Consider the following 23,987-nt stretch of genomic DNA (forward strand, 5'->3'; position numbering starts at 1 on the left):
AGCGCTTGGTAGAACTGACCTATCCATCCATCTATCCATCCATCCATCCTCATCCCTTTTTGTTGTTCCTCTGCATGGTCTGCAGGCTTTGTCAGCAATAACTTAACAACTTTCGAGAATTTTTTCAAAATTTCAAGCTGAGACACTCTAAACAGTGATTTAGTTCTGTTACATGGGGTGTTTGCAACTATTCCCTAGAAGAAAATTTTATGTTGGGAAGTAAGGACAGAAGAGTGTAGTTAGAGGGCTGACACTTGAAATACCAAAGTAAGAGAAAGGCAGGGGGTTTGTAATGTACAGGTGATGGAGGGTGCTCGATGGTACATTAAAAGGCATGAACTGAGCCTGTGGTGGGAGGAAGTACAAGAAAAATGGAAAAGTTGAGTAAGATTAATGTAATATTAAAAATAGCTGATTATGATTTTTTTTTTAAAATATTCCTTCTACTAAATTGATGTTCTTGCATGCTTCCTACTTGGGGAAATTGTGGGAAGGGGAGGATGTGACTAGGAAGCAGTTAGTATTTCTTCTTTATCTTTTTAACTGTTGCTGTTAGACTTTTTTTGTTGTTGTTGTTTTATTTTAATTCCTGCATTAGTACATGTTGCAAATGCACCTTTTCTTTCCTTCCAGCCTTGATTTATGTTGGAAAGGATGAAGGGGGAATGGGTATATGTCAGAAGAAGCAGCAACATTATGCTAGTTTTCTTAGTTTTATCATTGCTGTTACTTTGGCAGCTCCATTTCTGACTTCTGAATTTGACAGTTTCTTCTAATACAACATTCACCCGCTAAATCCAAATGCTTCTATTAATTGCATTACTTCTACAGCAGTTTTTATGGTAAGAGATGGTTATTTCCAAGTTTTCTTCAGATGTTTGACAGATGCTAGAGTCTCCCATTGCAGACTTAACTGTATGTTTCACATCAAGTTGTGCATATGTGGATTATGTGTGTGGATCATGTAAATGATGCAGTGTATCCATTAATTGGGAATATAATCTAATTTTTGGTGGGAAGGGAGATAAACAATAACTGGCAGTTGATTGCAGTTTGTTACTAGAATAACTAATAAGCTTTTTTGGTTTGTGTAATAGGCTGGATGGAAGGAGAACCATGCAACGTTTATGAATGAACTGAAAAATCTCCAGGCTTCAGGACTAACAACCCTTGGTCAGGCACTCAGGTCATCATTTGACTTGTTAAATCTCAATAGATTAGTGTCTGGAATAGACAACTATGGACAGGTAACAAATCTGTTTATAGTCGTTTTTATTTTGGGGGATTTTGGTGGTCCAAGTTTGGTTTTGCATTTTACATTTTTAAAAAATATTGGATAGCTGTGTTAGAACTTAAACTGTGAACTTTTTTCTTTTTCTTTTTTTTTGCTTGTTATGTCTGCTGAACATACCCTAGAACGTACTATCACTTTTTTCCTTATTGAACTACAAAAGAAGCAGCAGTTTAAGTTGACCCCAAGTGTAGATAGAAAATTGCTGTATGGGAGTATGTGCAATGGATGGTGGCACATCTGCTTTGCAGTTTTGTATTATCTGTAGTTAATGTCCTGACTTTCCATTTCTCACATTTGAAGGGTCAAGTTAGAAGTGCTCTGTTTTTTTGCCACGCTCTCATAATGAAATTCTAGTTTTTCTGTTATTTCCAATTTATATACTGCTTTTGAGGGCTAGAGGGGTTTCATACTAACTGGAGGAAGAAAACTAGTAATTCTAAAAATGTCTTTAGGGGGTGTTTGTAAGTGCACAGAGTGGCACATCTTGCGTAGTTCTGTATGGTTCCACACCTATTGAAAGAAAATTACAGGATTATTTTGAAAGGTTGCTTATCTTACTGTTTATTTTATAATGACAAAAATACAAGCCTATAACTGAGTGTTAAGGTTACTCTCAGCATTCCTGTGCTTTTTTCTCTAGGGAAGGAATCCATTCTTTTTGGAGCCATCTATTTTGATTACCATCACAGATGGAAACAAACTGACAAATACGGCTGGAGTTCAAGAGGAGGTAAACTTGGGTTAAATTATTTCAAGTTATGATCTTGCAAGTTGGCGCTATGCGGAGATGAATATTAATTGTTTTTTTCTGCTAATAGTACTTCTGCTTCATCAGCATGTTTCACGGAGAACAAAAAACTAGATATGCTGTCATTGCCTGACCCTTAAATTCACAACCCCGTGGTGGGTTTCCAGAATATAACTTTAGATAAATTAGTGGATAGGGGAGAAATGAGGTCCTTTAGAGAGTAATGAATGAATTTGGGTATTTACGTTTTTAGATGGTTTGTCACATACTTGAAAATATTCTTAAATCTTTTTTTACCAGCTTCATCTTCCTTTGAATTCTCCTTTGCCTGGAAGTGAACTAACCAAAGAACCATTTCGTTGGGATCAAAGGCTGTTTGCTCTAGTTCTGCGTTTGCCAGGAGCTGCATCTGCTGAACCAGAGCAGCTTGGGAGTGTGCCTACTGATGAATCTGCTATCACACAGATGTGTGAAGTTACAGGAGGTAACTGGATGTTAATTTGTTTTGGTTTGAATTTGGCATTTGCCTTAAAATATTTCTTTTCCTTTGATTCAACTTCACCTCTTGCTGTATTCTCCAGCTGCATTACTTGGTGTCTATGTGAATCTGTGGTGCTTTTTGAGGTTGGTTTCCAGTAGAACTTTTTAAGATAGAACAGTATTCCTATTTCAGATCTTCTAGATGTGAGAGCATTTTCTTAATGCACCAGTAGGAGGGACTGGAAAATTTCTTACTGTCCTTCCAGAGGTTGGCTTTGTTCAGTCATCAGATTTTTTAAATTTAAATGTTGAATTGAGTGGGACAGGTATTATGGAGATCTGAATTCTACTGCAGGACTAATAAGCTAAATTTAATCTTAAAATTTTAATTAATTCTGCAGCCTGTTCCTTGAGATGCTGATAAGAATATTTTTAATTGATGCTTGAAAAAATGTTGTGTGGGAGGGGGAAGTTCAGGTGTGTATAAAAGCTGGTAAGATTTGGGTAGACAAAAGCAGATAGATTGCACAGACTTGGTGAAGTCAGGCATTCTTAAAGGCCTTTATAAACTTGGCTTCTGACCAGCTTGATTTAGCTTTAATGGCCATTTTTACTAATGAATAAATGTTCAGCAGGTTGTTTTGCTTGTTTGTTTGTTTGTTTTCCCGTGGTTGTATTGCATTTGAAAAGTATTTTGCCTTTTACATAAACGTGTACAAAGTTTTTTGCTATTATTTGGATAGAACTAAAAGCCTCAGCAGTGTGACTTATGTAATAAAATGTGTTCCTTAATAAAGATTACTCAAAACTTGCTTTCATATTTTCTGTGTGTAATTTATCTCTTGTGTAGGTCGTTCTTACTGTGTTCGGACACAAAGAATGTTGAATCAGTGTTTAGAGTCTCTAGTTCAAAAAGTCCAAAGTGGAGTTGTTATTAACTTCGAAAAGTCAGGACCAGATCCAGCTCCTATTGGAGAAGGTATAGTAACTTTTTTTTTTCCCCTCTCATGTTCAAGAAGAAACATTTTGTATGCATGCAGATGTACTTAGGTGTCTTTGTTGTCCTTCCTACCAGCTTTTTACTGTAGTGTACAGGATTCATCAGATGCCTAATACATTCTAAAAAAGTGATTAAGCTATAAAGCTTATATGCTTCAGTGATAGAGCCCTGGTGTCTCTTCAAGTACTCTAAATCATAATGGATGTATTGTTCATTGCTTTCAAGTAGTTTAATGTTTATTTATGTTCAGTCTTGTCTTTGTTACATTTTTACAAGTGTTATTTGATCCTTGGTAAGGTGCAGTATTTTGCACGTATATGTATGGATGATCTACCTGCTTGCTAGCTCTCCTGTCACTTACCTCTTTTTTGGGATTGAGAAAAGTGAATGTTTGCAGGAAGTAGTAAAGCTTGAGGTACAGTGTTTTCAAAAGTTGTTTTTAAAATAATTAAATCAGGACTAGTGTATTTAAACACTTAAACATCTCTAAAGTAATTTTGATGCTTAATTTTCTCTATGGCTTCATTCTGCTGATTGGTCACAGTAAATTTCAGTTGAGTGTTGTTAGTTGCAAGTAGAAAAACTGTGCAAAAGAACAAAGAATTGTTTTGCTAGTTGTAAGTAAAATGCATAACAGGGAAGAGGAAAATGCGCTCTTAACATGGAACAGTTTTTCAGATTTGCAGAAATTCATGGCTGAAAGGAAGGAGAGAGAGCTGACCCGTTCATATTTAGGAAATGAGGATGTTCCTGGAATGTCAGAAACATAATAACTTTTAGGATCCCCTGAGCATCCTAGCATAGCCAGCTTTATTCCTGCTTTCATTTCTGAATCACCTTTTTCTTGCTATATATATTTTTTCTCTTTTGCTTATTTTAATGTCATTTTATTGTAAGGCTTTTCTATAATGCTGTGCAGGACAGCAATTCTTTTGTGTCTGTTGGCCCAAATGCTCTCCTATGTGGCAAAACGGCTGGTGAAATTGTTTGGGTTTTTTATTTATTTTTGTCACATTTAAATGGTGATGTACTGTGGATATAAATGTGTAAAAATATTGAGACTTCCCATCTTAGTGGGAATTGAGAAAGTCCCAAGCTAGAGAGAAATATGATGCGATATACCAAAGCTATAAAAATCGTTGTGTATATAGTGCAGAGAAACCAAACTGATGAGTAACTGAAAGGTGTTTTCTATAGTATTATTGGCCAGCTGTGTAAAGCAAGGAAAATTAGTAATGTAAAATCTTTTTAAAATTAAGAAGATTCTTTAAATAGGTGATGTCTGCTGTGTTGTTTGCTTTGAAGAGCAATCTTTGAAAACTAATGGTGAGATTCTGTACTGCTACAAAATTCTTTGTCCTCCATGTGGAGGGGAGTCTGGGCTGGTACACTGCAGTGGACTGGCAGAGAGCACTGGTCTTTCCAGCAGACAGTGGGTTTTAAGTGATCTGTGAATTGTTACTAATTAAAAATGTGACAAAAGCTGCTCCTGCAACATACATCCGACTTCCCCATGAAACTTTTCTCCACTTTCAGTTTCCACTAATGGCAGCATCAGTCAGTGAGCTTTGCATCCCATGTGCAAAGACTGTAAATGCACATTATCAGCCTTTACAGGTGCAGCAGAACTAAACCCGATAGGCTTGCTGTTGCCTGTCAGATCTATGTCAAAGTACTAAGCTTAAGCAAATATCATTTTCCATAATAAGTGAGTATGCCTTGCTGCACTAATTATCTAATGGCTATGCCACGGGAGCAGAAGGGTAGATGTGGGAAATGTTACCATTGTTTCTCAGATGATGCTGTTCTACATTTTGATGTATAGTTTTTTTCAACCACTGATGTAAAGATCTGTATGTCTTTGAAGCAGTTTTATTGAAACACCTTATTGGTTGCTAATACAGAAGTTTTGCTAGGAGACAAATGCATGCATGTAGCTTTTTATTTTCTTTTTTGTTGTTATTTTGCTTTGTTTAAATTTTAGATGGACTTGTTGATTCATCCAGGCCCATCAATTCATTTGCTTCTCAACCGTGGCATAGTTGTCATAAACTCATTTATGTACGGCCTAACCCTAAAACGGGTGTTCCTGTTGGGCATTGGCCAATCCCAGAATCTTTTTGGCCTGATCAGAATTCACCAACACTGGTAAGTAAAATAAGAACTGAAAATAGGATTCTACACCTAATTAAACAGACTGAAGATGAATACTACAGTAGTTTACTTGCTCTGTTTACTAGTATGATCTGACTTTGCTCTAAAAGGGTAGTTAAACATGTTTTTAACACAGAATGGCATGGTCTACTGTAGATACTGTATGCTGTCGTGGTTTAGGCATCTGGAAAGTTTACTTCCATGTATATGGTTAGTTAATATAGTAAATGGTTTTTAAAAGATTATAAAATTTAACTAGAAATTACTTCACATACCACAGATGATAGTGAGCCTGTTAAATTTTAATCAAACCTTTATAAAATGCATTTATATGGAAAAAGGAGTATTTTTTTGATAGAAGATCAACCATGTTTTCTCTGCTTAGTATTACTTCATGTATGGACTCTTCTTTCACTAGCAGGAAGAATAAAAGTTGAAACAGAAGAGCTACCCTATTCAGGAAATGAGGAGAAAACAGCATTCATTTCTCCTTTTCTTACTGAAATGACCATACATTTGGCATGTCTTACTAGCCTTCTAAACATCTCTTTTGTTAGACTTGTTCTGTTTCTGTACTTTGCAAGCGCTCAAGGTACTGTCTGTCTGTTTCCCCCTCCTCCCCACCCCTCAATTCAAGAGGAAAAAAAAAAAACCGCAGGGAATATCTTGAGATATCCTTTGTGAAATCAGTGCAGTTTCACATCTGTAATTCTTTGAACATCAAGCTGGGAAGCAGAGTTAAAGTATTCTTTAAATCTGTCTGTGCTGTTATAGGTTGATTGACATGGAGACTTTTAAATATCAAGATAAATAGTTGAATATTAACCATGGTTTTCTCTTAGTGGGAAGAATGTGTCTTATCAGTGTGTGGCTTTTGTTTTTTTTAAGTTAGAGAAATATTTAGTTAATCTGTATTGTGGGAGCTTGTATCTTTTCTCCTTTTAAAGGAAGTTGTGGAAACTGAGAGTTGAAGCCTATAGATGGTAAAATACCTGCTTATGAATCTTTTGAAGAGAATGAATTAATTTACCATTGATACCAGACGATTGATATGTTTTTCTCCCCCTTTGTTTTAGCCTCCACGCACAGCTCACCCTGTTGTGAGGTTCTCCTGTGTTGATTGCGAGCCAATGGTAATAGACAAGCTTCCTTTTGACAAGTATGAGCTTGAGCCTTCGCCCTTAACGCAGTACATCTTGGAACGAAAGTCTCCCCATACCTGCTGGCAGGTATTTGTCCTTTATGTGATTCTAGAAATGTGATGGGTATCCTAAAGGTGCTTCAGTCTTTGTAAGCCTGGAGTTTTGGGGTCTGGTTGTAGACTGCAGTTGATGAGAAGAAACGTGTCAAGGTTTCAGTTACCTCCTTTCTGTTAGAATTATCAGGAGTCAGAATGAGTGTTCCCTCTACAGACTTTGTAATCTCATTTAGTTCTGTTTTTAGATCCATCTCATTCTGTTAAGAAATGTGTCCTGCGGGTTCCATTTTTGGCTAAATTGAAATTCTCTGTAGGCTTCCATTTGCTTACAGGGAAAATGTAGCACTAGTTTCCATCATGTTACCTAATCAACAGCTGCAAATAATTTCCACTAGGTGGTTGAAACTGATAATGGGAATTGAATGGGAGCTGTTGATCTTGTTGACTAGATTGGCCTTGAAGAGGTGCAAGTTCTTTGTTACATGTTGCTTCTGTGTTGGTTTGTTTTTTTTTATTTTTTTGAATAGGTGACTTGTTTCTCTATCCTCTATAAAATAAGGCTTGTAGTTCCTTTTTTGTGGTGTTCTTGTAAAGAATAGCTTAGTATGTACACTGGGAGTTTGCTTAGTATGATACTTTAGCTGGAAAGATGGGTTTGGAGGGGCCTTTCATGTTTGTTTCCCTAATAAAAATTAAAACTTAATTGAAAAGATAGCATGAGTATTCAGAAAAAAAAAATTGAAGTTACTATTAATAATCTCATTTCAAAAATGTTCTTTAAACATTCATAGTTACATTATTTGCCTGAGTTATTAAAATTACTCTGATAGTTTTCAAAAACAGCTTTTCTCACAGCTACATATCTTACAAACTAGAGAAATAGGCTCATTGTCATAGAAACCACATCCCAAACTCTGTTCCTTATGTCTGAAAAAATAGAGGAGAAACACTTCCTTTTTACTGCAAGGTTTAATTCTTTTTTAGGAAAATTATTTTTGGTTAGTTGTGGGTTATTTTGACTGCCTCAGTAGGAATATGTACCATCTTAATCCTGTTGAAATACTTGTTTGCATGCATTGCTTTTCAAGGTTAATACCCCTATATATATATATATATATATATACACACACACACTTAAAATAAAAGTCAATGTTAAGAATGCTAGTGCTTGGCTATGACTTTTTTAATATTTGTTTAGTTTAATTTCTGATTAAAACGCTTTAAATTTCTTTTATCAGTGTTGTAAACTTTAGTCATGCTATTTTATGAGTCAGAGGACTAGTTTCAAATAGATTATTTTTTAACATACCTTCAACAAATGTCCCCATACCTATTTAGAATTTCAGAAACTTTCCAGAGCATCACTGCAGAGCGGTTTCAGTAAAGCGCTAAGGGTTGCAATGTGAAGAGCATTTTCACACTGACTGGGGGCACACTAAATGTTGCATGTTGGTTTTGTAACTGTGGAATCTTAAGTGCGTGATAGGTGTAACCTCAAACTTGACTGTTCTTGATAATTTGCTGTCTTAATGCGATTGGATTCAGATTCATTTTAATTTTTCAATACCCCATGCTTAATACTCTTCCTGTTCTTCTAATACCATGATGTCTCTTATTCTTTATCAGGTATTTGTGAGTAGCAGTGGAAAATACAGCGAACTTGGCCATCCGTTCGGGTATTTAAAAGCAAGCACTACTTTAACCTGTGTAAACCTCTTTGTGATGCCTTACAACTATCCTGTTTTACTTCCATTGTTAGGTAGGTAATAAATTTACATTGGACTGCCAGTGCAGCTACTTCGGAATAAAAGCAAAACAATAATGGTTGGTGTTCTGCCTTAGTTTGAGACATGATAAAATAATGGAGATCAGAGAGTAGAGAATGTTGCAAACTCTTGAACGTAATTTGGGAGGAGAGGATTTTCATACCCCCTCTCCCTTTTTTTCTCTCCAGCAGAGGAGGAGAGCTACCTGCTTCCAGTGCATGTTTGATGCTGTTCACCTCCTAGACACGTAGCCTCTTCCTTAACCTGGAGTAAGCGTCAACCTCCATTCTTTTCCCTCGTTTAGGGTGTGGTGTATCCAGGTTTTGCAGTTGCTCTTGTAGCAGCTAATTTTTTACAGGAAGATCAGATGCAGTGTTTGTCGTGGGTGTTGGGAAGAGGGAATTCCCTGACGCAGTTTAGAGCAGTGAGAAGGAGTTGAGCAGTGAAACAGTCTACATTTCTTCCCTGCCCAAGGGACCAGTGTTTTTTTTTTTTTTTCACTCCCACAATGAAATTACTTTCTACAGGAAAGACGGTATGGAAAGGTGCTGTGTGAATAACTGCCATAATAATTGTGGCTATTGGGGTTCTGGCATAAAGGTAATGGCAGAGAGAAGAGTTTCCTGGGTGCTACTAACCCTTTTAGTTGCAGATGCTGTAAGACTTTTTTGTTCTGCTTTTTGTGGGTGTGTTTAGTGATACGGAATAAGAGTGGACATCAAGAGAATTAACACTGACTCTTACTGTCTTACACAGGATTTTTTCCATTCATTTCTAGAAAAAAAAACCAACACAGTTCAGGAGTTCTTTTTCATAATCCTAGTCATAACCAAAACAGAAATTTGCTTGCTGATAATTTGTATGTGTCTTCTGTAGTCATCCATGTAGCCTAATAATTGTCCTAAAGTGTGCAAGTAGGATACTTCTAGGCTAAATGAGAGTTTCTGTGAGTTTGTGGCTACTGAATTACCGTAGCAGATGCAGTAGCTGAAAAGCCATCACTGGATACTAGAAGAATCTCCCTATTCGTTCCGATGTTGACATTTGCAGTTCTGCTGTGTCTTCCCTGGCAGCTCTTGTCTTCCCCCTGCCTTTTTTGCAGGGGTGTAAAGCTCTTCCTACTCCTTGGAGAAAGGCATTTTTCAGTATATGTGGTGCTATTCTGCATTTTACTCACCTGGTATCCCACATCTTAAATTTCTGAAGGCTGTTTAAAGGAAAATGCAGAGCTTCTGTGTTGCCTGAGCTGTAAAGTGGATGTTTTCTTTAGAATGCAAATACTGTGCATTCCATATTGTTAACACAAACACATACACGAAGTGTTACGTTCAGATCTCATTCCAGGACTTTTTTTATCCTTGGTCTAAGGCATGGAGGAATTAAGTTCTGTGGAATATACATAAAACATGAAAGCAGATCTGGCCCCTTTTCTACTTAGTACAGAATATGGCTGACATGATTAGCAGCATACATATTAAATTATTTGTAGATGTTTTAAAAAATACTGACTCTGTGTTTGTCTCTAGGTAGGTAGGGGTCACTTCTGTTTCCAGACACTCCCCCTGTGTCTGTCTTAATATATAACAATAGGGGACACTGATGGTTCAGCAGAGGACTGATTTGAGTGTGTAAAATCAATCTTCCATTACTCTAAACTGGATTAAAAAGGATGTGAGAACTTCCAGGCTCAGGAGAGGTCTGTTCTATTCAGCCACTCTCACCCATATTGCTGCATCATTGTGGTTCTAGTGGCTACTGCCCTACTGGTATATATTGTGTTGGAGGACTTAACTTGGGATAGTACTATGGATAATCTCTCTCCGTGCCTTCTAGTGACTCTTTCAGACAAAGCCAAAACCACTTTACAACTTTGTACTGTGTTATCAAGTGGCTTGTGTGTATTCAGTCTTATAAACAGATAGCAAGGTGTGTAAGAATTTTTTTCCTTGCATGTTTGTTTTCCTCCTGACTTCTTGAGCAAGGGAAGTTGTAATTCTGTTTTTGGAAAATAATGTAAGAAACAGCCCTAAAAGACAGGTAGGGTAGGTACACATGAGGAACCTTGCAGATGATACTTGAGCAAACTGGTAGTAAAAAAAGATTAAACGTGAGGAAAAAAAAAGTTGTAGTGGTCTGTGACTGAGGGAGGTGAATTGTACTGCATCCTATAGATTTGGTGATTTTTTTTAGCTTGGTTTCTGCAAGAGCGGATTTGCAAGCCTCTCCTAGCTTGTAACTTAATGGGTCTGCTTTTAGAATCTGAAGCTTTGTAAGGAAAGGAGCCAATTAATGAGACTTCATGAAACAGTGAAGCTGCACAGTTCAGGTGTTAACCTAACCCATGCACCCTGTGGTAAATTGGTTGTCTGACAAAAATTCTGGTCTCCAGTTCTTTCACAAAGGTAAGAGAGACAATGTGGGATGTGTTGTGGCAGCTGAGCAGCTCCTTTTTGCTCTCATAGGAAAGGCTAGAGAGGCCTTATGGCTAGCTTGGGGTAGTCGTTTGATCTGAGAACTGAGGAGGTGGGGTGCAGTTCTTACACACACCACACCCCACACCCCCTTCAGTGTGAGGCAGACTTCTGAAGACAACTTTTCACAGACAGATGCTGACATACTTTGCTGAGTGTATTTGACCTGCAGATTATAGAAATTTCCTCTTGAAGGACTGTTGCCTTTAGCTGATACCAGCAAAGCTGTCGTACTGCGGGTATTACTCTGTTTAAAAACAATTGTATGGTAGGTTCATGAAGTAGAAGTCAAATGAGGGGTTAGAGCTTAGCAGAGATAAGGTGAGCTGCTGAATGCTCCCGCCTTGCCAAAGGTGTTTCCTTGGCTGCGTTAGCGGGAGGGCAGGCACTGCTGGGCAACAGGAGTGATTATTCATTGGGAGTGTCAGCAGAAGCAGTAGTGAAACAGCCATGATGAAAATACCATGAGAAGGTGGTTAATACCCTGTCTCCATGGGCCTAAATGTGCAGAAGGATGAGCATTTAGAAAATGTCTGCCTGCGAAGGACTGCAACATGGACAGTTTCTTTTGATGCTTTTGCAAGCTCGTTGAGAGAACCTGCAAGTAGTGATTTTATATTTTGGAAACCCAGGGCTGTCTTTCTCACAAATGTGAACATAGCACGCTGTGGCACTGGGAGGGAGAGCCAAGCAATGGAAAAGAGTGCCACAATACCTTTTTTAATGGTGATACTGTTTTACATCGCAGTACCTTATATTTAGCTAGATTGTTTGCAGGGAAGGATACTGCTTTCTGTGAATGTAAAGTCATGTACTCGTTAAAACAAAGGTGCAGAGGCATTAGAAAGCTTAGTTACAGGAGCCAACAGGGAATGGTGGTGTACTTGCTCAGGTGGAATTTAACATGAGTGGTGATTTAAAAAAAAAAAAAAGTCTTAAGTTTTACTTTGGGTTACATGGTTCAAGCCATCACTCGCAACTAGACTGTTGTCACATGAACTGTTCTTTGTAATTAGCCTCCAGCTGAACTGCTAAAATTACCTGCTGACCATTTCTTCTCTCTCCTGCTCTTTTTTTTAAATGTTCACTGATCTTGAAAGTGCATCCAGCCCTCTTATGTGGTACTGGGTGTTAAAGATGTGTATCGGTGTTGTCTTTGTCACAATTTGGTTGTTTTGTACATTAATCTGAAGTGGATAAAGACTTTGCAACATGGTTTTAAGTTAACTGGTCTGTCTGTAGTTTTACCTGATCTCTTGAATTATTGCAGCTTGTGGCCCTTTCCTAGTGGTTTTCCATACCATGTTCCAAATTACCCAGTGGTTTTAGCTCCCTCTGAGTTTAGAAGTGACAAGAATTCTGCATTAAGTGGACCATACAAAGAGTAGTATCTGAAAATTAATAGGTTGGATTAAAACTAATCTGTGAAAGGATTCTTTCAGTACTTTTGGATTTTATTTTAAAAAGTTTGTAATTTAAGCTATGAAAGACATAGTTAACTGGGTTACTGTTTGCTTATTTATATAAGTTATTGTGCTCAGCCCAGGGCAGAAAGTACATTTCAGGTGCCTGTGTTACAATCTGCTGACAGTGTACGTCTCAAACTCTTGTGATTGAGGCAGGTAAGATGTTGGTGATGTTCTCCTTGAAACTTGTGGCTGTGTTTATGACCACGACTGTCTTCCTTTTAGAGGGTAGGAGTTCCTGCAGTGGGTTTGTGCTGTGGGGAGGCTGTCATTTTAAACAGACAAAATCTTTGCTGAAGCTCTACTTAGATTTGAGAACTTCTTACTTGAATAGCAAAGAAGAGGGAGATGCTTTTGCATTCGACATCTCAGACTGCAGCTATGCAGTGGATTAAGAGTTGTAGCTAGCTGAGCCAATATATGTTTTGAATGTCTGTGCCATTTAAGAGTGGCTGTGTGGCCGAACTGCAGGGGTTATATACTGGTACAACCTTCACAGGGCAGGAAGTGAGACAGTAATAAAGTGCTGATAAGGGGTTTAAGGTTCAAGCTGTACTCATAACCAACTCATAGACTTTAAAATATTAGGACATACTATAATATTGAATGCTTTACTTTTTTTATTTTGAGTTTTGGGAAGGGGGTGTAGTTTAACTTCAATTTTGCTGCAAAAAGCTAATAGGCCTATAAGAATGGATGTTATTTTATGTCTGCCATATGTCATATCATCATCACAGGTTCTTTTGGATAATGGTCCTAAGCATGTGGTATATTGAGATTTTAAATGGAGTTCTAACTTGTCCTTTCAAACTCCACCCCACTTTCTTCAGGCCAGGAAAGAGAACAAGTAGCATCTGTAGTGTGGGTTTTATATGTGATACAGAATTCATTTAGATTGGAAAATACCTGTAATTAAGTGTGGTTTGACTACGAGAACTTGGAAAATCGTATCTTAACATCTGTTCGATTTGTGCAGAATACTATGCAAGTCAAATTTTCTTCTCCAAATATATCTTCCTGAAAGCTCAATCTGGAGAAAACAATTTCCTTGCTGCATCTGTCTTTTGCACACCCTCTTCTGTGCATCTTTGTCTCCTGCAGCTCTCCGCAGTTAATTTTTGGACATCCCTTTCTCCAGTCCTGCATTAGCCAGTATGTTACAGCCCTGCTAAGGAGAAACTTGATTTCAATTGATAATTCACAATTTCAAATTATAAATTGCAGGATATTGTATTCGGTTTTGATGTTTAGAGATCACTGTTACAGTTTATAATGTGCACGGCAAATAGGTACATGCTTCAACTCGGTCATTCCTAAACAGCAATGTGCACACCTCTAGTGTGAGCAAGGTATTTCTAAAACAGAATCCAAAGGAAATAATCTGTCTGGTTGCCCCTCTCTTAAAGGGCAGCAGTTTTTATAGCTATTTACTGTCTCTTGTTTATATCTGTGGGAGATTTTGCTGCTCTGACGTGAGGCAGGCAGTGTGGCTGGAGGTACACCCCGTCTCTGCCGGGGAGCAGCTGCTGCTGTTGTGAGCAGAGTCCAGCAAAGATGACCAGAAGGATTCCATGCTCTCCCCCCTCCCCCCCCTTGATGCCCAATAATGTTTTTACTGGAGACCAGAATTCATCATACAGGTTGAACAAAAGAAAGCTGGGCTGAAAATGGAAATTGAACCAAATGAATGTTGTTTGGTTTAATCAGATACAGGGAGTCTCTGATGGTGCAAGAGGGGTAAGGGAGGTGAAGCTCTTAACAGGCGGATCTGTTGCACCTTCCATGCTGCTAGTAGTCGTGTGCAGTATTTAAGTCTGGTGTCTGGCCTATAATCAGGACTTGTTCTGGACAGTCTGCTGCAGCTAGGACTGGGGATTCACAATCCTTCAAACCTAAGGTTAAGAACAGTTTTTGTGGGGAAGCCCCGTTGGGAGATGGGTGGAGGGAGAAAAAAATTGGGGGGTGGGGGGAGCCTGGCACGTTGAATTTTGGATACCGCTAATGGTCTGGGACTATATAAATGAAACTTTCTTCTGTTGTTTTCCTTGTTGCAGATGACTTGTTTAAGGTTCACAAACTTAAGCCAAATCTGAAGTGGCGACAGGCTTTTGACAACTACTTAAAAACAATGCCTCCTTACTACTTACTGGTATGTTCCTTTTCTCATTTCATCCTCCTGGGTATAATGGCTGATGTGACCAGAGTCCTGTGCATCATACCTCTTCCTAGTAAATTTTGTTTACATAATTATGATGACATTTTAGGCAGTAAAGGTTTTGCTTTGCAGAGATATATGTAGATCAGGTCAAACATTTTTAAGAAATAAACAAATTTCTAGTAATACTGAGTAATAGTAACTATATTAAGATGTTGAATATGTTTTCTGTTCATTAAATGTTAAATAAGCTTTGATGTAGAGTACTTCACATTGTTCAAAGAAACCAAATTTGGCATTATTTTTGTAACTTGATAAAGAAAATGCAGATTTGTTTGTTTATTAATGTGGGTGAAGTGCTAGAACTTGGGAAGCTGATACTAAGAGAACTGGCTGGGCCAAATGAAGGGCGGGGGGATGGCACTGTGTCACCATTTACATGTAGCTTGGACAATGCACCTCAATATGGACTTGCATCATCCCGGCTATTCTGGTACTTGAGCCTATGAGTGGAAATTGCCAGTGGCACCACGCTGTGTGGTGTCTTGGTAATGTGGCATAACGTCCGTTGCGAGCTAGTTAGACAACCAAACTCATGTCACATGTTATCTGAATAGACTTGAATTTTAGTGGCCAAAAGTGGAAAAGCTAGAGCACTAATCCATGTGCCTTAGCTTCCTGTAATTGAGCTTATAAATTTTTTTTTTAAAGACTTATTCTCTTACTATTTTGTATTTTGTTTTCCTTATAGCCATTAAAGAAAGCCCTAAGGATGATGGGAGCTCCAAATCTGATATCAGATAATTTAGATTGTGGACTTAGTTACAGTGTTATCTCTTACCTTAAAAAACTCAGCCAACAGGTAGTATTGATAAAACCTTTGCAATTAGAAGTGCGTTGATTATTTAGTTTGTGGTAATCTCATTATAAAGCAGTTAATCCCTGTGGGAGTTCATATGGGTGTACAGCATATATTATAATTGAAGATTGTTGAGCGTTTCCACCGCAAATATGGATGAATTCAGAGTGGTTCTGTAGCCGGTGATTGTGCCTTCTGTAAGTGGTGGAGGGGAGTGTGAGAGACCTCTTCAGCTATATTTTAAGTATCTGCTTAGACCTTTAAACTCCAAAGTTTATCACTAATTGGATTTATGACTGCTCTTGCCATTGTTCTTCACAGCTGAAGTCAGAGGCTTGCTCTCAGTGTCATGTTTATTTCCATGTGTGCCTTGGCAATGTGTATGTTCCAAAAAAAAGTGTATGGTCTTATCCATGGGGCATAAAATGATAGTTCAAGCTTTATATCCGAGTGTCCTGTTTCCCTTCAGGTCAAATCCATTCTATGTGTTAAGTGTGACCTGGTGGGAAGTAGTCTTGCATATCTTTTTCTCTGTGTCAGGAGTGCCGTTTCAGGTGTAACTGTCTGAAAGCCACGCCTCCTTAGCACAAATGGTTCTTACAACAGTAGTTTAATATCTAGAAGTCAGTGGGGAAGCAGTGCAGCCTTTAAAATTACGAAGAAAAAATCCTCCGCCTTAAAGAATGCACAAAATAGATTCCAAAAGCCTCTGAATGACTGAGCATCTATTAAACATAAAACTTCCTGTGGTATTTTGGTTACTTAATGATATGCAAATTCATATTATTTATCTGCAATATGGAGTTGGAATGACTTGAGATGGCTGCTGTGGTTTTCACAGACATTCTCAGCACATGAAACAGTTTGAATGTGTTGGATGCATTATATGGCTCCTATGTAGGGACAAGCAGTACCAGAATTCTGCTGTGCTCCTGCTGTCCTTAAATTCAGTGTTTCCCACAGATAATGAAGCAAATTCTGCAGAGCATGAGATCTGGGGGAAGTGGGTTGCAATCACCATGGGTTTTGGGGTTTTGGTTGGTTGGGGGTTTTTCTGAGATACTACAAGTGGGTAAAAATTTTACTTTGAATACAGTTAAAAGCTTAATACAGTAAAATTCTCTGTAGCTATAATAAGAAAACTGTGCTAATTGGGGAAGTAATAATGTTTTTAGAAACTGATGAAGTGAATTTCTTTTATGACTTTTCTCCCTTGTTACAAAAGTAGTACAAACTTTAGTTTGTAGGTTATTTAAACAAAATATATTAAATTTTTCTTTTAAAGATGATTGTTTAGGGACACACAAGAGTCACAGACTTGCAGCAAAATCAGGGATATTCACAGACCACCTACTAGCATATAAATTTAGATACACTGGCTAAATATTTTTTTCCATGTGCTAGCACATTAGGATTTCTTTCTACTTTGAGATCTAATGTATGTAATCCAATATATCCCTGGGTAGGTAGTTCTCCTGTTTGTTGAGTAGTTAGGAACTAAATTTATAGTTCTGTTCTCTTAATGTACTGTGTGTTATACTGGAAATCTGTAATGCTTGTTGATTTTTTAACTCATGGTGTGATTCCATTTTAGACAAAAATAGAGTCGGAACGGATAATAGGTTCAGTGGGTAAGAAAGTTCCACAAGAAATTGGAATAAAAGTGAAAAATCACTCCAGTGGCCTCTCCTTGGTACACAGTAGGGATTTTAAGCAACTGCTGCAAGGGATCACTGGGGAATCTCCACTGAGACTGGCGGAAATGAATGTTAAAGAATTTGCTGGCTTCCACATAGGACTTTTAAACAAGGTAAACAGCGTAGTGATCTTGCATGATTAAGCAGTTAATCTCTTCTGTTTTAAATGGGTAACTTTTATGGTCTTACTGTAGAAGTAGTAAGTACTTTCACTGGATCATGAAGAGTCCAGCGTAGGCATTAATAGTGAGGAGAGTAAATGCAATTTTTTGCCCTTGATTTTGGGACACTGGTAGTAAACAAAGATTATTGTGTTTTCAGTGACCATCTCTGCAGAAGACAACTAGTGTTGTTCATGCAGGAATTAACCTGCTTAATCTTAATGGAGCTGAAAGTGCGAATACTGACTAAAGTCTTGTTGAAAAGACAGCCATTGAGTCTGATGTATCCAGTTACGAAGCTCTGAAGTTACTTCAGAATAATTTTTTTAAAATAATTAACATTATTACAGTTCATAGGGGAATTTCTCTGTGTATGGGAACTAATGAGTTAACTGAAAGTTATTTGTTTTGCTATAAAACTAGGATTTGAAGCCACAAGCATTCAGAAATGCATATGATATTCCCCGTCGCAGTCTTCTAGACCAGCTAACTAGAATGAGAACCAATCTTCTGAAAACACACAGGCTTATATTAGGGCAGGATGAAGGTAAGTAGCCACTGTTCTTCATTAACAGTTTGGAGAGAGTACCACTCTTTTTTTTCATTCCTGAAGTAATGTTTTCTGTCCTGGGTGTGGGAGCAGAAGTGGACATTGCATCATTATTGAGTTAGTCAGTGTCCCTTCCTTGACTCTGAAGGGGAAAGAAGGAAATTTTTGCCTTCCATCATACAAGATTGCTATGCTTGATTTGAATTTTAAAAATAAGTTTCATGGGAGAGCTTTCCTATACACTAAGGTTCAGTAGACATGTTTTTATAATGATGGTATAAAGCAGAGACGAGCTTATTTTGTTTTACCCTTGTTAGGTACGTGGTGGTCTAAAGATGCAGTTGTTAGCATAGAGATTAAACTTGCTTATTTTTCATTCTTCTTCAGCCAGTTAAGGTCAACTCTTAGCAGCCTTATTTCCAAAATTGTACTCTTCAGCTCTTCCTCCATAGTGAAAAGAAATAGTCATTTCTAGTTCTTAAACACTAACACTTGCAATTGAAGTGTGTGAAGTTTGTATTGCCTTAATTTTAAGGTAGACTAAATTAAGATCTCTTGTTATGTTGCAGACTGCCTTCATAGTGTTCCTGTTGCTCAAATGGGAAATTACCAAGAATACCTGAAAATGATGCCTTCACCCCTTCGGGAGATTGACCCAGATCAACCAAAAAGACTTCATACGTTTGGCAATCCATTTAAACAGGACAAGAAGGTAGGAGGAGCCACGCCATCTGCTCTATCTTTATATTTAACATGGCTTGAAATAATTTGTGAGTAGAATTTCTGTCCCACAGCTGGGGTATGTTGCTAACCTGTATAGCTCTTCTGTCATGTGTGGAAAGGAGTGCTGTTTTTCACGTGGCCCAAGAGAAACCTGTGTAGAATCATGCTGATGTACAGAGTGGTGGTGATCTGTCTCTAATTACAGTGTACATTAGGTATCTCTGTTCTGAGAGTCATAAAGTGTTTTGAAAGCCACTTGGAATTTTAACACAGAGGAACTTACTCCGTCAATGAATTGATGAAACAGTTTATATTGTGCTGGGTTTAAAAAAAAAAATTGTTTTTTCTTTTTAGGGTATGATGATAGATGAAGCAGATGAATTTGTTGCTGGGCCTCAGAATAAAATTAAGCGTCCTGGAGAGCCCAATACTCCAGCATCACTGAAGAGAAGGCGTAGCATGTCACCACTGCTGAGACGGCCCCAGTCACCACCCGTCGTCACAAATCATGTTGGTGGGAAAGGGCCACCGTCTGCCTCTGGATCCCCATCATATCTGAACCTCAAAGGCATCCCAGCAAATAATAAAGGTATATTGAGTTGTAGTACAGCAGCCTGCATGGTCACAAGTGGGAAAATCTGTGTTAAAACAAAAAATTGATTCACAAGGGTTTATCAGCATGTATGCATGCTTTAGTGTTATGTAGGACTGAGTTTCTTTGGCCTAGATAAACAGACTGCTGCTATAGCTAATGAAGTCTGGAATAAAAAAAATTAATATTGATGAACTGTTTTTAAAAAAAAGTGTTACTGAAACCTTTCACCAAAATGGTTTGGAAGTGGGGATTTCAGATCAGCTTTTAGTTCTCATCTGTGTATTCTGTGGTGGGGAAGGAAATTGAAAATGTGGTTACATTTTCATTTCCCACAAATACAATTTTTTTTTACCCACCTATTGCAGCAGATGGAGTCAGAAGAAAACCCTGTTAGCTGAAATTGGGGGAAGGAAAACATTAGTTTACTTAGAAGTCATAATGCTGCAGTAGAAATACAGAAAATGGTGGCTCTGTGATAGTGATATGAGATGGTAACAGTCCAAAGGGAAGTGTTTTCTTGGTCACTACTTCAAACAAAAAAAGGGTACAGAACTATTTCCTTTTGTTTTTTTTGATACTGCAGTTATGCACTAGTAAGATACATATTTTCAATTTGTAGATACGAATAACAGTATTGTCCAAGATGGCAATGGAGAGAAGAAAGCAGAAAACTGTCAGTCACTGGAAAAGCAAATTGATGGCTTACCTGTGCAAATGGCTCCTTCCGTTCCAGCTGCTATGGGAGAGGATGAAATGTTACCCAATGACTTAGACTCTCTACCTGTTGAATTCAATTGTTTAAGTGAAGATGGGTTGGATCATAAACCTGTTACCAACGCACTTGTTCGAGGGCCTCTAAATTACAGTGTGGCTGGAGATGACCAAAAACGGGTGATGGAGTCCACTTCTGAATCTGTGCCAAATTCCTTTAAAATAACACCTATGATGTTGGAGGGAAGCAATGCTGATATCAAAATTAAAGTGATGAAAGAGGTTCGCAAACCTGGAAGAAGTAAGTTTTGATTATGTTTTTTTAGTTGTATATTATATGTGGTGATAGAGAGAAGACTTTTTCTTGAAATAAGGAGCTCTTTTCAATATACGTACAAATTCAGATTTTGAATAATTTCTGATTGCTTGCATATGAGCAATGAAGGGACAAAAAAGGAAGAAAATGTTTACGTGCTGGGCAGGGGAGTTGAAGTTTAGACAGCAGTGTTTGGGAAATTGAGTGCCAAATGACCTTGTTTGTCCTTGAAAATAGGTAAACTGCTATAATAAAGAGATACTCTGAAAGGACCTTCCAGAGGTTTTGTTTTTGTAGCTCTGTGAGGGTGTTAACCAATGATCTAATGATACTAGATAGACTTTGCCTTATGCTGCACTGCTCCTCGCATATGCATAGTGTGCTTGGTTGCTTTGTGTTTGTCAGAACTTCCTTTGGAGGGCAGGGGCATATGTAGCTACAAGGGTGCATCTTGGAATATGTCTAAAAGAAGAGTCTTAGCAGTTAATAGCTTTTTTTTTTTTTTTTTTTTTGTGAGATAGTGTAATTAGTGGTGGAACACTGTTGTAAATCAACTCTTAAAAATTGAAGACTAAAAATTACTTTTTTTTTTCCTATAACGTTTGATAACCCCCCAAAATCTAAAACATCATGAGGAAAAGTAACTTGCTTCCTCAGCTTTTGTTACTTCTTTTGCCTGTACCTGTATACAGGATCAAAACCAAAACACTAACCTGAAACTCCAGCTCGTGTATATGCTCTTAAAGATTTGCCACAGGCATAACTTTTCTGTTTTTTCTTAAATGGCAGATATCCGTAATGTGGTCTGTATCTGAGTGAATTATTTCTACAAATTAAACTACTGAATATTTTTTTAATACATTGTCAAGTGCCAGTAATTAGTATAATGGAGTATTCTTAACTCTTCTGTGTTTAAGGTGTTTCCAAACTTCCTACTTGAGTATGTCTTTGCTTCCTGTTTTGCAAAGTGGGCTTGTCTAATCTTACACCAAATTTATGTCTAGTAAAGGTGATGTAGAGTAAAATAGTACTATGTTCAGTATGAGTCACCTGTCTTGCTGCAGAGTTCAGGCAGTCATCAAAGGAAGGAACTGAATAGTAGTGGATTAAAGATGTACATCTATTTATTCACAGTTCTGACCATATATCCTCTCTGTGCCTGCTGCATCACTCTGAGCAGGCTCTTAATCACAGCACCATAAGTATCTTCTTGTTGGGTTCAACTACGGAAAATACTGAAACAGTGCTATTTAATTTGTTTCTAATTTAATGTGTCCAGTTCATTCGTTTGCAGTGGACATATTTACTTTCTACCCGTTAAGATAGTGTAAGCACAATTAATATGACTAGGCACTCATAGTTTGTCTAAGAGAACTAATCCAAGGAGAACTAATCCTAACCTCTGCTTTCAGAAATGACATCTCTAGATTAAAACAGGACTTGGTGGCCCTACATCCATATTGACTGATGATGATGGCACTGTGTTCATGGAGATAGCTTCTCTACCTAGCCCACATTTTCTGAGGACAAATGTTTCTAGATGCTGCTCTTAAGAGAAGCTAATTCTGTGGTGCCACATTTGCATACCAGATCGTTGGTATCACCTGCTTTTTGTGCATAAAGCTAATGCTGGATTTTTTTTTTCCTTGTCTTGCATGTATTACCATACACAAGACATGTGGAACTGGGCCTTGTTCGGGTTTTTTTGCTGTTAAACTTCATTGAAAATGCATTTGCAAGATTTATTTTTAATATATGGTTGTATATTTTTTAATTTTTTTTCTTTTAGATTATGAAAAAATTTTCTCTCTTCTTGAGGAGGTGCAAGGACCTATGGAAATTCAGAAGTATTTCATTGAATTTGCTATCAAGGAAGCAGCAAGGTTGGTATAGATATAAATGACTCAGTCATAAATGTTAATTTAGATCACAGTAGGAAATCATAAACTTTTCTCACACTATTATTTTCTGTTTTCCTTTTTCACACATTTCAATTATTATAAATGTTTCAGTGGTCAAACTGCTATTTTATGGAGTAAATGGTCTTTACTTAAACTTTAAATGTGAAATGGAGAGATGGGGCACTATTGAAGACCAACCCAAAATTTGGGTGGATTGAGGAGGGGCGGCTGTATTAAATTTTCTGGCTGTTTCTAATGCCAGAAATAAAGCAAGCTTTTCCACATGGGAAACAGAGAGCCTCTGGTAATACGATTTATCATGGCTGAATAATCTTGAGCTGTTCAACTGTATTTTTTGGAAGAAAAAAAAAATTTTCTCCTTCTTTTCCATAGGTTTAAAAAACGGGTCTTAATACAACACTTAGAGAGAATACTAGAGGAACTAGAATTGAACAGCCTACCCAACAGAGTTAATCACGTCAACAGTAGATAATAATGTACCAGCCAGACGAATATGGACCAGGAATGAGTTTGCTGTGCCGCAGAAGAGTGGAAGAGGATGTAGCTGCTGCCCTCCCCATCTTGGCAGTCAAGTGATTTTCCTATCACAGTCTGAGAAGAAGCAGTGGAGCTTTAACTTTAAGAACCTCTATCGGCAGAAGCTGGGCTATAACCTTAAGGATTTGCTATGAAAGGTGTGGCTTTTTTCCTGTGGAGGGTGCTATTTGCTCAACAGGCTGAAGAAAATAACCATTGCTGCCCCTCCTGCAGGTGATGAGAATTTACTCATTTGAACGCTGTCATTAGACATTTACGTGCTATAGGCAGCAGGTTGCACTAAAATGGGGCACTGTCAAATGCACACACTGTCTGCATCGTGGAGAGAGCCCGTGTGTTCCCAAAAAAACCCTCCCAGAAACACCTGCACTGGTAAAATTGCATGTTGCCACCACAGAGACGAGGGTCTTGTTCCCAAGAACTGCTAGCCATGCCTTTAAACTTGAGATTCAGTGTAGATTGAGAGTAAAGAAACTGCTATTGTGTTAATGAAAGCTAAAGACAGCCCTGTGACTGTTACCACCCGATGGTCACTAAACAATCTACCTCAGACTCTCTTCTGTTTTGTCTGCAGACATTATGAAAGTGCACCTGAGGCTTCCCAGGTCCCCGACTTCAGTTCTCTTTCATCCTGTGAGGAGGACGGAGATTCTTCAGGTGGCCTTGGCACACGCTGTGCTTTGGAAGCACTAAAAGGAAACGCTTTTAAAAACGTGTATTTTAATGTTCATACAAAAGAGATTATTTTGAACAGTATTGTTACCAGATCACTAATTTGATATTTTAACTGTATAAATTTTTTGGAACATATGTATATATAAAATAAACCATTTTATTAATTTTTAATAAGTGCTAATCTGAGGAGTCTGTAGCGGGCAGCACTGAGTTCCTCCAATTGTCTGTTACCAACAGACTGCTAATATTTTTTGTAAAACCAGTGTGTAGTGTAGCTATGCTGCAGCTGAACCTGATCTTGCACACCCTCAAACACATCTTGTGGTGATAGTTGCAAGGCATTTGTACCCTGGAGCACCTGCCCCATCACTCGGCTCAGCCAGTGTGGGGTGCACATTTTTACTTGGTATTAAAGGCACCAAGTTCCAATTTGCCAAACCCTTGGTTACCTGAGCTGGCATCCTCTCCTCCGTTCCTCTTACTATTTTGTCCAAAGGTAATTTTACATA

The 23,987-nt window shown here is 38.0% G+C and overlaps 1 protein-coding gene across 4 annotated transcripts; it reads left to right on the top strand.

Moving 5' to 3' along the window:
- Positions 1-1,101: 1,101 nt before the first annotated feature.
- On the top strand, positions 1,102-23,664 carry LOC113479952 (integrator complex subunit 6-like). Of its 4 annotated transcripts, none has more exons than XR_003398392.1 (17): positions 1,102-1,247; positions 1,935-2,024; positions 2,343-2,526; positions 3,373-3,501; positions 5,507-5,670; positions 6,753-6,905; positions 8,501-8,633; positions 14,632-14,726; positions 15,484-15,594; positions 17,186-17,401; positions 17,873-17,996; positions 18,569-18,711; positions 19,077-19,311; positions 19,937-20,329; positions 22,134-22,227; positions 22,639-23,016; positions 23,378-23,649. XR_003398392.1 is itself a non-coding variant. In XM_026848385.1 (16 exons), the coding sequence occupies exons 1-16, from the start codon at positions 1,128-1,130 to the stop codon at positions 22,736-22,738; spliced, it is 2,484 nt and encodes an 827-aa protein (XP_026704186.1). In that variant the 5' UTR covers positions 1,102-1,127; the 3' UTR covers positions 22,739-23,664. The 4 variants fall into 4 exon arrangements, 2 of the variants coding, with proteins under 2 accessions (XP_026704186.1, XP_026704187.1); XR_003398393.1 differs by having other exon boundaries at positions 22,639-22,940; XM_026848385.1 differs by having other exon boundaries at positions 22,639-23,664.
- Positions 23,665-23,987: the final 323 nt, after the last annotated feature.

The sequence above is a fragment of the Athene cunicularia genome, assembly GCF_003259725.1.
Source record: "Athene cunicularia isolate RWA chromosome 4 unlocalized genomic scaffold, athCun1 chr4_part3, whole genome shotgun sequence".
Lineage (NCBI taxonomy): Eukaryota > Metazoa > Chordata > Aves > Strigiformes > Strigidae > Athene > Athene cunicularia.

What these genes read in the sequence shown, in the direction of transcription:
- LOC113479952 (XM_026848385.1), top strand. Translation starts at nt 1,128, where the DNA reads ATGAATGAACTGAAAAATCTCCAGGCTTCAGGACTAACAACCCTTGGT. An exon ending in GAATAGACAACTATGGACAG is followed by an intron (nt 1,248 to 1,934) that starts GTAACAAATCTG and finishes TTTTTTCTCTAG; the next exon opens with GGAAGGAATCCATTCTTTTT. An exon ending in TGTTTTACTTCCATTGTTAG is followed by an intron (nt 8,634 to 14,631) that starts GTAGGTAATAAA and finishes TCCTTGTTGCAG; the next exon opens with ATGACTTGTTTAAGGTTCAC.